The sequence below is a fragment of the Palaemon carinicauda genome, chromosome 2 (assembly GCF_036898095.1).
Source record: "Palaemon carinicauda isolate YSFRI2023 chromosome 2, ASM3689809v2, whole genome shotgun sequence".
Taxonomy (NCBI): Eukaryota; Metazoa; Arthropoda; class Malacostraca; order Decapoda; family Palaemonidae; genus Palaemon; species Palaemon carinicauda.
The window spans coordinates 128978808-128993885 of record NC_090726.1 but is presented as its reverse complement, the minus strand read 5'-3'; the positions used below and the strand labels follow the sequence as shown (position 1 = coordinate 128993885).

Genomic DNA, 15078 nt, shown 5'->3' with positions numbered 1-15078 from the left:
CAGGAATCTTCAGAAGAGGATGAGGTAAGGGAGGATGTTCCAAGTTCTCTCATCAATGAAATTTGTTCCAAGTGGGCAGATGTGCAGGCTTTTGCTGAAAAATACCACCCAGAAATTGCAGTAGCAAACCGGGCAGTGCATATGTTTAATGATAGTGTCATGTATCATTTTCGAAGAATACTGCAGAGGAGGAAGAAACAATTAACAATAGACCAGTTTTTCACAAAAGAAAAGAAAGCTGCTACATCAAAGCCTGTTTCTCCTCCAAAGAAGAGACAAAGAAGAGAAGAAACCCCTGAAATAGATCTGCCCACCCTTTCATTGGAGAGAGAAACAACTCCTGAAGGAGAACTACCCCGCCACATCATGGAAGGGGACTCTCCTTCCAAGCAGTAACCTCCCCCTTCCATCCTCTCCACATCCATCCCTGTATGCCATCGAACCGCTGCTCAAAGGTATGTTCACTACAGTACAGAAAATGGTTTAAAATTGTTTTATTTTAGTACAGTAAATGGTTTAAAATTGTTTTATAGGATTTTCTGACCAATTTCATACACATTTAGATAATTATTGTTGTTTAGGTACACGTTTTATTAATATTTTGGGCCTGTTCGAGTGCTTGGGAACGGAATAGAATATATACCATTATTTCTTATGGGGAAAAAAAATTCGGTACTCGAACAAATCGGAGGTCGAACACGGATCTCGAACGGATTATGGTCGAGTACCGAGGTATCACTGTATGTAACTACCAGGGAAGTATATTTAAAAATTTATTTAAAATAAAAATACCATTTTCAAATAATTACCCCGGCCATCATCCTACGAGGATTACCTGGTGCAAGGACTAGAAGCCATCCCGGGACAGCTTCCAGCCAGTTGGACAAGGGCTTACACCCACCTAAAGGTGAGTGCATTTAAAGAGCGTGAGGTTTGTATGTTGCACCGGGACAAATGACAGATTCGGAGTTAATTTGTATTTTGAGCCATACAAGCCTGGAGCTCTTTATTCATGCTGGCCTGATAGCACCAACCCCCAAATGCCATGTGGTGATTAAGAAATGATAGTTAGTCGCTGCCGCTAGTGCTGGTGGGAGCGGGGTGTTAACCTACCCCGTTCCACCCCTGCTAATTAGCTGTGGGTAGTTAAACCCTGTGTTTTCAAAAGCTTCGGCTAGTTTCAACTTCGCTGAAATAAATAACGGATTTTGAGTGACGCGAAAAATCTATTTTTGGGTGAGATAGCCTTGTCATCCTGATGGAAGGTTCCTTTGGGTAGCTTTCTAAGGGATATTTGGCTACAGAGATATTCCTAGAGAATTAACTGTTAGGGGTCCAGAATTCTAACTTCTGGCGCGAATATCCTTAAAATTTCTCTCAAGGATATCGCATAATCAGGGGACGTATGTTTGATACGACACATAGCGATCTTCACCCCAAATAGCGTTTTCGCTTCGAGGGGGAAAGTGGCAAAATTAGAAGGGGAGCCGTTATCAAGGTACCCTTTCCTGCCGTACTACTGTAGAATATCTAGATGGCGCTCTAGTCAACCCAACGCGCTATTCCTTGTAGCGTTGAGCATGGTGCTACAGATATAGTAGTTTCGGGAGGGATCCTGCCAAGGCCTTTTCTATAGAAAAGGAGAGCGGGTCCATCAGGACAACATGGCTATCTCACCCAAAAATAAAATTTTCGCTTCGCTCAAAATCCGTTTTTTGGGCTCAAGCCATGTCGTCCTGATGGAAGTTTACCAGAGAATTACTAGAAAGTACTGTATCTGTGGATTTCTTAAAAGTGCCTTAACCTTGGGACAATTTTTCCTCTTGGTCACCCAGACCATTGAGACATATGGCGTTACCGTTATACGTCATTACTGCTAAGCATAAACCATGTTAGTGCTTCCTGCCCCCTGCAGGGAAGAGTCATACTAGACTTAGGAAAGGGAGTCTCAAGGTTTGCATATAGTATAAGAACAAACATAGTATCCCTACATACAGGTCTCTCTGTATGTATTACGTGTTGGAACAATCATTATTACATAATGTTGTATCATTTGTCAGAACAAGGGTATAGCTATACATTTTGTTCATAATCAAATATATGCAGTTTTATTGAAGGGTAAGTAAACTCTGATATATTTTATTAAAATTCAATGGTAGGGCGAAATAAGACGCAAATACCTATTGATAATTTATTGGTAAGAAATGACCAACATAAAATAACAGGTATAATATACATGTTAGTATATGTAATAAGAAACATAACAAGCAAACAAAACAGAAAATTCTTGTTTTCACCTGAAAGGGAAAACTTAATTAATGCCGCAGTAATTTGAAAATTTGATAAATTTTCTAATATGAATTTTCATAATGTTGAATGTCTATTCACACTGTAAGTACACACGGCACTAGTGTTATATATATATTTCCTCAACTCATCTAATTAGAACAGTCCTTAGTGTCCCATTGGAGACACTCACATCAAAGTATTGCACTAAGAGGTGTCAATACCTTCACCTGTTTGATTGATAGTCCCAATCAATTCACTGTTCATCACAGCACTAGACGACAGGTTTTAGCACACTACCTTCCGCCACCACAAATCGTTTAAGTTCCTGCACTTGCTTCGCATAATGCTTGTAGAATATTCTGAATGACTTCCATCCAGTGTATGAGCGAAGACGCTTAAAATCCATATACTGAAAGAAGTTCAGTGATGAAGCGATTTTCCTTGGATCATGACCTGCGGGTATACTGTCAGGATCCGCTCTGCAAATAAAATAGGTGATCTTCGCCCTCAGTTGTTTTATGGATAGGTTTGATCCTGAAGTTTCTCCTTTAAAGAGCTGTCCTCCCCTGAAGTCTGAAGTTCTTCGAAGATAGACCTTTAGACACTCAACTGGACACAGCGAGATATCTTCCTTCAGAGGGCAGATTCTCCAGGAACCCTACCTTTTAGTGGGTAGCTCGTTCTTAGCGAGAAATGTTGGATCAGGAGAAAAAGATTCAGTTCTCCCACTTCTGTAAACTGAATATGGCCCTCATCTCTTGATAGGGCCACTATTTCACTAACTCTAGCCCCTGAGGCTATAGCAAACAGGAAAATAACTTTCTGGGTCAAATCTTTCAGGGAGCAATCCTCATTGTTCACTGTTGAAGCATAGTGTAGGACCTTATCTAAGGACCATGAGATGGGCTTTGGAGGGGCTGCAAGCCTAAGTCTAGCACATGCCTTAGGGATCTTGTTAAAGATTTCGTTTGACAAGTCTACTTGGAAGGCGTATAGTAGAGGTCTAGTCAGAGCTGATTTACACGTAATTATCGTATTGGCTGCCAGACCTTGTTCATGAAGATGCATAAAGAAGGACAGACAGAAGTCCATTGAGATTTCTTTTGGTCCTTTTGCTTTAAGGAAAGCAACCCACTTTTTCCAAGACGATTCATATTGTCTTCTGGTTGACTTGGACTTATATTCTTCTAAGAAGTCTATGCTGCCTTTCAAGATCCCAAATCTTTTCTTAACTGCTAAGGAGAGAAAATCATGAGATGAAGGCTTTGGGTTCTCTGTGATGAAGCAAAGACAGTCGACTTCTGGACCTGTTGAGACAGTGCTGCGTCCGGCAGAGGGACCAGCCTCAGCTTCAGTTCCAATATTAGAGGGAACCAGTTACTCTTTGGCCACTTGGGAGCCACTAGAGCTGCCGTTCCCCGAAAGGATCTCAGCTTGTTGAGGACCTTCATTAGGAGATTGGTAGGAGGGAACATGTAGATACGGTTACATCTGTTCCAATCAAGGCACATGGCGTCCGTCGCTTCCACTAGAGGGTCCTCGTTTGGGGCCACATAACAAGGTAGCTTCTTGTTGTCCCTCGTCGCGAAGAGGTCGATCTGCAGTTCCGGGACTTGGCGTAAGATGAAGGAGAATGAGTCTGCATCTATGAACCATTCTGACTCTGTCGGCGTGAGCCTGGATAGAGCGTCCGCCATCACATTGCGGAACCCTTGAAGGTGAACTGCTGATAAATGCCATCTCTTCTTTTCCGCTAGGTGAAAGATGGGCAACATCACATGGTTGATTTGGGGCGATCTCGAGCCTTGACGATTCAAACATCTCATTATCACCTCGCTGTCCAGGATCAGTCATATATGGGCTGATTTGCGAGGGGAGAGTTTCTTCAGCGTCAAAAGGATTGCCATGGCCTCCAGAAAGTTGATGTGGAATGTCTTGAATAGAGAAGACCAAGTCCCTTGAACTTTCAGTTGATGGGAGTGACCTCCCCATCCTTCCTTTGAGCCATCCGTATGGATGGTGACTGACGGTGGAGGTGGTTGCAAGGGCACGGTCCTCTTCAGGTTCTTGGCCTTCGACCATGGCTTGAGAAGTGATCGTAGTAGGGTTGGTATAGGTCTTCTTAGATCTCTTCGAGCGTTTGATGCATATTTTCTCCAGACTCCTGATGCATCTTTTAGCTGTGCTCTTAGCACTGGGCCTGTCACTGATGCGAACTGGAGAGAGCCCAGTACTCTTTCCTGTTGGCGTCTTGAGATCCTGCCGGATTTCAGTAGTCGCTTGACAGATCATGCTATATCCCTTCTCCTCCCTGGGGAAATAGAGAGACGGTGTGACTTTAAGTTCCAATGGAGTCCGAGCCATTGAAACTCTTGAGCTGGAGATAGTCGAGACTTCTTGACGTTGATCTTGAATCCCAGATGTTCCAGGAACTGGATCACTTTGTTGGATTCTTGCATACATTCCTTCCTGGATGCTGCCAACACCAGCCAATCGTCCAGGTACGCTACGACCTGGACACCTTCTAGGCGTAGTTGTTGAACGACTGCGTCTGCAAGCTTTGTAAAGATCCTTGGGGCTATGTTTAGTCCGAAGGGCATGGCTCTGAAGACATACTTCTTCTTCTGTAGCTTGAATGCTAGGTAGGAGGGGAGGGGGCGGTTGACTGGAATATGCCAGTAGGCATATGCTAGGCCTATCGAGACCATGTACGCCCCTTTTGGTAGCAGGTTCCTTATGTGTTGTAGGGTTAACATCCTGAACTTGTAGTTTTCTATGAACTTGTTGAGTGGCGACAAGTCCAGGATGACTCTGAGGTTATCTGAGTCCTTCTTGGGAACACAAACAGCCTTTCTTGGAATTTGATGGACTTTGCTCTCCTTATCACCTGCTTGCTTAAAAGTTCTATTGTGTATTCTTCCAGTACGGGGTAGAGTGTTGGAAGAATTGAGGGAATAGTGGTGGAACCTCGTTCCAGCTCCATCAAGTCCGTTCTTGATTAGGCTGTGGGCCCAAGGATCGAAGGTTCAACGATCCTTTAATTGTTGGAGTCTCCCTCCTACCCGAAGCAACTTATTGCTTCTGGTCTCCGGAGGATTTACCTCCTTTACCGCGTCCTCCCTTACCACCCTTACCTCTTGGGGGGTATCTAGAGGAGCCCTGTTTAGACCCTCTAACTTTGGGACGATTGGTAGTGGTTTGCCTCTCAATGCAGGGATGAACGCTGGTGACTGGGAAACCAGCTGCTGAGGCACCATCTGATATGTTGGTTGGGGCTGAGCCACCATCTGGAGCATCGCAGTCATAGGAGCTGTGGGAAGTTGTTGTTGCTGCTGTCTGATAGGGCGAGAGGGCAACCTAGGTCGTTTAGTCTTCCTTTTAGGCTGGGGACCCTCATCCGGGGAAGACTTCCTCTTTGTCGACATGCCCCACTTCTGGAGAAGATTTCTATTCTCCGTGGTGCCTTGTCTACGACTTCTTTGAAGGTATCAGCTTCCTGGGTTCTTGCTTTACTGCTGCCGAGGCAACCGAATCCCCTACATGTGCGTCTGGCTTTAACAAAGCCATACAGGTCCTTGACCACAGTAGCCAAATGTGTTTTGGCCATAACCATATTCATATCCGGGGTTCTATTGTTGCTGGCCGTCGTCCCTAGACAAATCTGTAGAGACAGAGATGCGGCCAGTCTTTCTTTTGTCTCATGCTCTCTACGCAAGAGAAAGTCAGACAACTTAGGGAGATTTTCGCTGAACTGACGTCCAGCGATATCTGCCTCCAACTTCCCAACTGACAAGGTAAGGTGAACTTCTTTCCAGTCCTTATCTTCCTTGGGCAGGGCTAAGGATAATGGTTTACACTCCTCAATTGTAGGGCAAGGTTTGCCTGCCTCTATTGCCTTCATCACAGCCATAAAACCTTTTGCCGTAAAGGGAAAGGCTAATGAGGCTGGAGCAAGAAAGGTGGGATGTTTCTTGCTAAGGCTAACACTTTGGAGTTAGAGAAGCCCTTCTCCTTCAGGCTGGAGATTGCATTATAAAAAAAAAAAAATCAAAGCATAACGAGAGAGCAACAGGGAAAATCACCGTGCGAGGCCGCTACAACTAAAGGAATAGCGCGCTGGGTTGACTAGAGCGCTATCTAGATATTCTACAGTAGAATGGGAGGAAAGGGTACCTTGGTAACGGCTCCCCTTCTAATTTTACCACTTTCCCCCTCGAAGCGAAAATGCTATTCTGGGTGAAGATCGCTATATGTCGTATCAAGCATACGTCCCCTGATTATGCGATATCCTTGAGAGAAATTTTAAGGATATTCGCGCCAGGAGTTAGAATTCTGGAGACCTAACAGTTAATTCTCTGGGAATATCACTGTAGCCAAATATCCCTTAGAAAGCTACCTAAAGGAACCTTCCATCAGGATGACATGGCTTGAGCCCAAAAAATGCATATAAAGAGCTCCAGGTTTGTATTGCTAAGGAAAATACAAATTACTTCCAAATTTGTCAATTTAAAGAATATCCTGTCCAAGCCTTTATACAGTACAAATTTTCAAATATTTATCTCAATCTTGCCTTAAAAACAGATGATGAGTGGAGCAGTTTTCCACCCTGAAGAGAGAAAAGAAAAGGAGGAAATATGATTCTGCATATGAAAATAGAAAAATACTTTTGAACACTCCTAGCTAACTAACCTTTCATACTATAATCAAAATGAATAATAATAAACTGATTCTATTATTCACAATCATGTCTAGATAAACACTACTTACTGATAAATATGAAAAACACTTCTAATAATAATGGTAAATAAATAAATAAATCCAGCATTCAAACAACACCATCTGATGCTGTCAGAATAAAAGAAGGCATTTGCTGAAACCTCATTAGTATCCAAACATATCTAAGAATAATTGTGGGTGCTCTCTCTCTCTCTCTCTCTCTCTCTCTCTCTCTCTCTCTCTCTCTCTCTCTCTCTCTCTCTCTCTCTCTCTCACCTGCCATGTGGTAAATCAAGTCATTCAGTAAATGGGATTTGTAGTTATCACATTAGACATAATGCAGGTCATAATACATTGTTCTATATGTATAGAATGTAATTTATTTTTCTTGTTTTAGGACACCAGCATCGTGTTATCAAATTTGCAATAGCAAGGAGAATTTACATTCACTTCAAGGCTCCCATTTACAACGGAACCTTCCCAGTTTAGAAGGTCATCATTATGAAAGAAACGATTATGGCAGTGCCAAATGGACCCATAGACTCATTATATTCAGTATCTTGTTAGGATCAGCCGCTTTTGGTGTTGTTAAAGCTTTCTGTCAGAAAAAGAACGATGAACTTGATGAAGACAACAGTTTTATGGTTCATAAAACAAACATAACAATAGAGGAAATGCGAAACCTTAATCTTGATGGAGCTAAAACTTTGGAGGAAGCAAAACGTAAGGCTGTTGTATTATTAAGTCGTAAAATGCAACAAGTGGGAGCCCCTGGCATTGCTGTTTCAGTATCTGTTGATGGCAGTACTGTTTGGGCTCGAGGTAAGCCATGAATCTTCTTTTTAATATTTTCAAAATTGCAAAGTAACTCAGTCAATACATTTCTTATATATATGTATGTATGTATGTATGTATTTTTGGGCTCAAGCCATGTCGTCCTGATGGAAGGTTCCTTAAGGTAGCTTTCTAAGGGATATTTGGCTACAGTGATATTCCCAGAGAATTAACCGTTAGGTCTCCAGAATTCTAACTCCTGGCGCGAATATCCTTAAAATTTCTCTCAAGGATATCGCATAATCAGGGGACGTATGCTTGATACGACTCATAGCGATCTTCACCCCGAATAGCGTTTTCGCTTCAAGGGGGAAAGTGGCAAATTTAGAAGGGGATCCGTTATCAAGGTACCCTTTCCTCTCGTACTACTGTAGAGTATCTAGATGGCGCTGTAGTCAACCTAGCGCGTTATTCCTTTAGTTGTAGCAGTCTCGCACAGTGATTTTCCCTATTGCTCTCACGTTACGCTTTTGTTCTTCTGGATTTATAATGCAATCTCCAGCCTCTTCTGCCTCTGGAAAGTTGAGTATTTGATCTTTACAGTGTATAAATTTTAGCTCCTGCCTCACAGTGAAATTATATTAATTTCAAGAGTTGGAGCTTCGCCTTCACCGGAGGCACCATGGGCGCTGTCGTTCATAACGCACGTGTTATTTAGTTAGCCTAAACGACTTTCCCGGTTTTAATAGCATGAATATTTACGAAGCTATTCAGTCATATTCTAGGAAGTTATATTATGCCGATTGTATTTTTTAAAGTTTCAGCGATTTAGGTAACTGAACCTTGCCTGCGCTAGTCTAGGAAGCCTAGCGCTGTAGTTTACTGTCGTGCATGATATAGAACGACATTCCTAGTTTTAATAGCAATTAAATATGAAGCGATTTAACGTATTTTGAGCGAAGCAAAAAATCGATTTTTGGGTGAGATAGCCATGTTGTCCTGATGGAAGGTTCCTAATAGTAGCTTCCAAGGGATATATGTACTACAGTGATATTCTCAGAGAATTTACCTTTAGATCTCCAGAATTCTAACTCCTGGCGCGAATATCCTTAACATTCTCTTAAGGATATCGCATAAATCAGGGGACGTATACAGTATCTTGATACGACACATAGCGATCTTCACCCCAAATAGCGTCTTCGCTTCGAGGGGGAAGAGTGGCAATTTTGGAAGGGGAGCCATTATCAAGGTTACCCTACTTGCCATACTACTATTGAGTATCAAGAAGGCGCCATATCCAAGATGGCGGACATTCCTTGTAGCGTTGAGCATGGTACTACAGATATACTGTAGTAGTTTCGGGAGGGATTCTGCGAAGACCTTTTCTATAGAAAAGGAGGGTGGGTCCATCGGGACAATATGGCTATCTCACACAAAAATAGATTTTTCGATTTGTTCAAATTCCGTTTTTTGGGCTGAAGCCATGTCGTCCTGATGGAAGTGTACCAGAGCATTACTGTATCTGTGGATTTTCATCGGTGCTTTAACCTTGGGATAATTTTTCTAAAGTCGTCTGGACCATTTGAGACAAATGACGTTACCGTTATCCGTCATTATCACTAATCATAGACAATGTTAGTGATTCCTGCCCCCTACAGGGAAGAGTCATACTAGACGGTAGAAAAGGGGCCTCAAGGTTAGCATATATTGTATGAACAAACATAAGTATTCACTGGGTATACAAAAGGTCTCACAGTTTGTATATATTGTCGGAACAATATCAGTGTCCACTATATCCATTGCTTGTAAGCATACAATGATATGATTTTTGGGGGGGCTCAGGCCATGTCGTCCTGATGGAAGTGCCTTTAAAGTAGCTTCCTAGGGTATATTTGACTACAGTGATATTCCCAGAGAATTTTACCTTAAGGTATCCAGAATTCTAACTCCTGGCGCCAATATCCTTAACTTTTACTTTTAGGGATATCGCATAATATCAGAGGACGTATTCTTGACACGCCACATAGCTATCTTCACCCCGAATAGCGTTTACGCTTCGAGAGGGAAAGTGGCAAGAAACGAAAGGGGAGCCATTATTAAGGCACCACTCCTTACTGTTTTGAGTACCTAGATGACGTCATATCTGTCCGCCATCTTTATTCCTTATTTCGTAGCGCCATTGCTGGGTGATTTTTCTGTGTTCTCGTTTCTTGGAAGAATTTCGCATTAATCATGCTTTCTCCAGCCTCATCTGCCTCTGGAAAGTTGAGTATTGATCTTTACATTGTATGAAAGTAAGCTCTTGCCTTGGCTTAATATGAATTAAAGTTAAATTATTGTTGCAAGAGCTGTTGCCCAAGCCGGAGGCGTCATGGACGCTGTCGTTCGTAATGCATGACTCATTTAGCTAGCCAGAACGACCTTCCGGCCTTAATACCTTTAATATCTCTAGCTATTTAGCCTTCATTGCTAGGTATGCTTTATATTATGCCGATAGTATTATTTTTAGCTTCGTCGATTTAGGTAACCGAACCTATTGACGCCAGGCTTCCTAGCCTAGGCGTTCAGATTTAGTACTTCATGCATGATATAATAGACTTTCCTAGTGTTATAATTTTAATGAAGCTTTAGGCAAAATTTTATACATTTAAGATGTATATAAATGCATAATTTCCTCTTCCAAGATAGTATACGAGAGAGTTTCGGTGATTTAGGTAATCGATTCTCACTGCCTCTAGGCTACTAGCCTAGTGGCTTTAGTGTACTTTCATACATGTCCCCGATTGCTCTTATGTATCGTGTTATTCAAGTGGAGATAGATATCTCCTAGACTTTTATAGGACGATACTAGTCTCCTTCGGAGAAATAAGGGCAATCTCTCTTTCCCTCTGAGTTAGCCTAGGCTTAACCCTAGTCAGTGATGCCTTGAATTGCATTCAGGTAGAACTAGGCTAGGGTTTTCTGTCCTTTCCCTGTAACCGCAGATGCAGGTTTTTTGGGTTTGGTCAGAACCTCGGAGTATTTTGTCTATGGTCGGTAGCTGACTGGCAAGGTGAATAGAATTCCCCTGCTAGGTTAGGCTGTCGACATAGGTGGCTAGACCTCCCTAGGCCACACCTGAAGGTTATATATGACATGATACCTTCTCCCTGTGGTCTAGCAGACTAGTCCTGTGCCGGCAGACCGTAGGCTGAAGAATAGAATTCTTCTACTGCTTAGGAGACACCGGCACTAGAACTCTGTTCCTTTATTGTTTAGAGGTGGCGGCGAGGGTGCTGCCGGCCCCTTTACTGTATTAAGCTGACCCTAGGCTCGAGAATAGAATTCTCTAGCCACATGAGTTAGCTTTAATACTGGAACAGAGTTTCGTTAGGTGAGGTAGGACAGGCTATACTGCCGGCTCATTCTACACCTTATAGGACCCTCATCCCTCCCCATTCTGTCCTTTGGTGATTGCCTAGCCATGACAAACTCTTGGCCATCGTCCTACAATCGACCCGATTGCCGGCATGTTGTGGGACTGGCTTGGGTTCTCTGTCTGTAACTCGGCTGTGCCGGCTGCCGGCAGAAGCCAGCTTACTGTTGAGTGTTCTTCAGCCCTCTCATGGACTGCCATCCATAAACTTTGCCGGCAGGGACCGGAAATGGTTGTGGATGGGTGGAAGCTTGAATGATACATTCTCCCCTTCCATTTGAACCCTCATTCTGGATAGAAGGTGGTAAGGCAGAGCTCTTACACAATCCTTCGATCTATGCTTGCTCTCTCTCTCTACTGGCTAGTACCACTGTGTCAGTACGGTCCCGAATTATGCGTGTTCGAATTATACGATTCCCCTTTTATGCGATCGCTATTTTTCAAAAATAAATTTTCTGTATCTGCGAAGTTGTTCAACGTCTGCTAGTCAAGCACTACAAAATTTATCAAATCTATTGTCTTTTTAAGTATATTTGTAGCCCTAAATACGGTTATTTATAATAAATGTTACGAAACAATATTAACATTACATCTTACTAACTAACATAATTTCATAATAAATAACCTATTTAAGGATGAAATTCCACATTAACAATGAAATCAACTGGTAACTGCGCGAGTCCAGCTGATAAAATGTAAACATAATTGTGGTTACTTTCTCGGCAATCTTTAACTTTCTCCAACCTTTCGATAATTTTAATGGTAGTGTTAATGATGGTATATTAAAGCATTATTTTTGTTTAGTACAGTATATGTAAAAGCTTTACTTTTCCCTTCGGGCGTTCAAGGTTTTCACGAGTAGACTGGGTTCGTTTATCGGCAGTGAATAGCCTAAACTTCGGTAACGAGTCGGCAATATTTTGTCATATTTTAAACAGTATACATTTGATTTGCAAAGATTGGTTTTGTAGAGAGAGAGAGAGAGAGAGAGAGAGAGAGAGAGAGAGAGAGAGAGAGAGAGAGAGAGAGAGAGAGAGAGATATTTGATGCCAGAAATCCTCAAATTCTCTCTCTCTCTCTCTCTGTCTCTCTCTCTCTCTCTCTCTCTCTCTCTCTCTCTATAAGAAATAAAACCTTAGGTCACATATGGCAACCTGAGTTTAAGAATGAAATTAACATGACTATTGTTAGTTGTGGCGATCAATTCCTCGCATCAGGAGGTACACGAAACAAAAACACGGCATTCGATTACAACAGCTGATTCTCTCTCTCTCTCTCTCTCTCTCTCTCTCTCTCTCTCTCTCTCTCTCGTGTTATACAATACTTACAAATGGATGAAGAAACCAAAATCGATTTTCTTAAAGTGTCAATTAAATACGAAACGAAATAATTATACCGTGTATACATCCATTTCAATCATAGCTTAAAATACGGTATCCGATTTCGTCAGCAAACCGCAAATTTTTAGGAAACATTTTATTCTAGAAAATTGCTACTGTTTACATAGTTAATTGCGCTTGAAGAAAACATGTGCATTTGTTTTTGAATTTCGGGTGTGTTTTAAAAATCGAGTATTGATGACTTCTCTTTGTTTTACTTCTGGCTGTGATCAGATCAGCTGATGTCTAGCTGCTGCTCTCAAAAATATGCGCGTATGAATACACCATTTCTTAACTTATTCAAACCATCTATACAGTTAGTTAATATTACATAAGCACCAATGTGTTTTAATCTATCATATTTTTTGTTTAGTACTTTTAAAACATTCACTCACTCACTCACTCACTCACTCACTCACTAGGCTACCTTTTGCTACCTCTCATTTTTTACTTCTATCTCTCTAATAAATGAAATCTTTGTGGCTTGACAAAATATTAATTATATTAAAAATCAATCATGATTCAATTTTCCTTACTTTCTCCAAACTCGCACCATCTCTGTCACGTCAAATGTTATAGCGGTAACTTAATCGTTCAATGACTTTAAAACCCGGCCTAGTACTTTCCTCTTTTACTTTTTTACTTACAGTTCCATAATTGAGGTGGGTACAAGCTGACTTATAACTGAAGTTAGGAAAAGTATTTTGGATATGAAATGGACAATTATCTTTCATATCAGTTTTGAATTATCTAAATAATCATTTTGCCATAAGCTGCAGTTTGCTATTGCTGATTACACGCAAAAGAAAAAAAAAAGTTTTCCTGCTTTGCTATGTATGTAGGAATTTATATAGATACGGTAAAAAATATTTGTAATAACATATTTACTAAAAGCTTTTAATATAATTATTTATCACTTTGATCATGCGTGTTTAATGCCTTCGTTTGTTTATTATGATCGAAGATGGAGCGTACAGTAAACGAATGGAAGGTTTCCGTTTCAGGCGGCGTCATAAAGAAAAACATTATATAAATGGCATTCATTTCATTTATTTGTAAGTTCTACGAAAAATTAGGTAGAGCATTGGTAATAACAAAATCAACATATAATCAATATTTGATAAGATTGTTGTCGATGCAAAAACTAACCTATACACAGATGTGTGAATGCGTCTGTTTCTTCGTTATGATCAGAGATAAACGTAAACAAAACATTGGTTGTCGTTTTTTATTGTGCTTTTTGGCGTGTTTAGGAAACGCATGATATAAATTCACCTTTATTTTGATAATTCTTGATTTTCAATGATACAACAAAAGCTAGTTTATAGAGTGATGGTTTTGCTATTCACCAGTTGTCTTATACATTAGATTTGACAAACATTAAAATTTGTCTGTATTTTGGGTCGTGTTGTTACGGGAAATATACGGTGTTTACACCCATCCTTATTGTAATTTTGACCTTTTTTCAAGTTATTAGAACTTTAAAGTATATTAAATGTTTGATTTATTTACAAGAACAATTTGATATAAAAAAATATAGTATAGTACATAGAAAGTATTGGAAATGGGTAGTAAACACGTTTGAATAGGCAAGTTGCTGGTTGCCATGGCCCCAATGGAATTATTTCTGTTAGATGTGTTTCGAAATATGCGATTTTCCATTTATACGAGGTCATTGATCGACCAAATTCTCGCAAAATTCGGGACCCTACTGTATATGATTATACAGTAGCCAGTATAATTGCAATATAGGTTATACTGCAAACAGAGAACTACAGTACAGATTATATGGTAGCCCAAAATTTCCTCCAACATACTCTGTGTTGTCATGTGCAGCCTGTTGTTGAGACCATACAATATAGAGAAAGTAAGTTCTTTCTATATCCTAATTAGTGATCACTGATAACAATCCCCAATATTAAAACGTCTGGAAGCTGGTGTTAAGTTACCCTTACATATCCTTGCTGCATCCCTTGACTCCGCTGACTTTGGGTCGTCAAAAACCTCAGTAACCAAGTTTGTACCTATATTACAAACCTGGGGGTCCCAATACTTCAGAGCTCCCTTGGTAACTGCACAGCGTGCATGCGTCCTGCACATCTCATGGCCGCAGAAGTTCTTGCTGCGGACATTGCAGAATATGCTCCCGCATTGGGATGGTCCTCCTGTAAAGAGAGGAAATTACAATGAGTATGCGGTGAATAATCTCTCAAGATTAGGTATACAATATATTGTTTTTGCATGTAGCTTAGGATAGATAAGCTAGAAAAGAAAAAGGAAAGACACATACGTGTGCTTCCTGCCCAGCCGATTGCTGTGACCTCCCTCAAAATTTAAACCATGGTTAGTTCTATTCTAGAAAACCATTGGAAGATTTCTATCCAATAAGGATATGTAAGTGTAACTTAACACCATCTTCCAGACATTTTAATGTTGGGGATTGTTATCAGTGATCTCTAATTAGACTAAAGAAAGAACTTACTTTCTTTATATTGTATGGTCTCA

At 40.9% G+C, this 15078-nt stretch overlaps 1 protein-coding gene across 8 annotated transcripts in view; it reads left to right on the top strand.

Annotated features, from left to right (window-relative positions):
• The window catches only part of LOC137626877 (serine beta-lactamase-like protein LACTB, mitochondrial), a 192853-nt gene that overhangs the window by 87754 nt on the left and 90021 nt on the right, over positions 1 to 15078 (top strand). For all 8 annotated transcript variants that reach the window (XM_068357871.1, XM_068357906.1, XM_068357864.1 and 5 more), the window contains one exon: positions 7403 to 7827. In XM_068357871.1, the coding sequence (XP_068213972.1) occupies positions 7403 to 7827 (425 nt within the window). The remainder of the gene's footprint in view (positions 1 to 7402; positions 7828 to 15078) is intronic.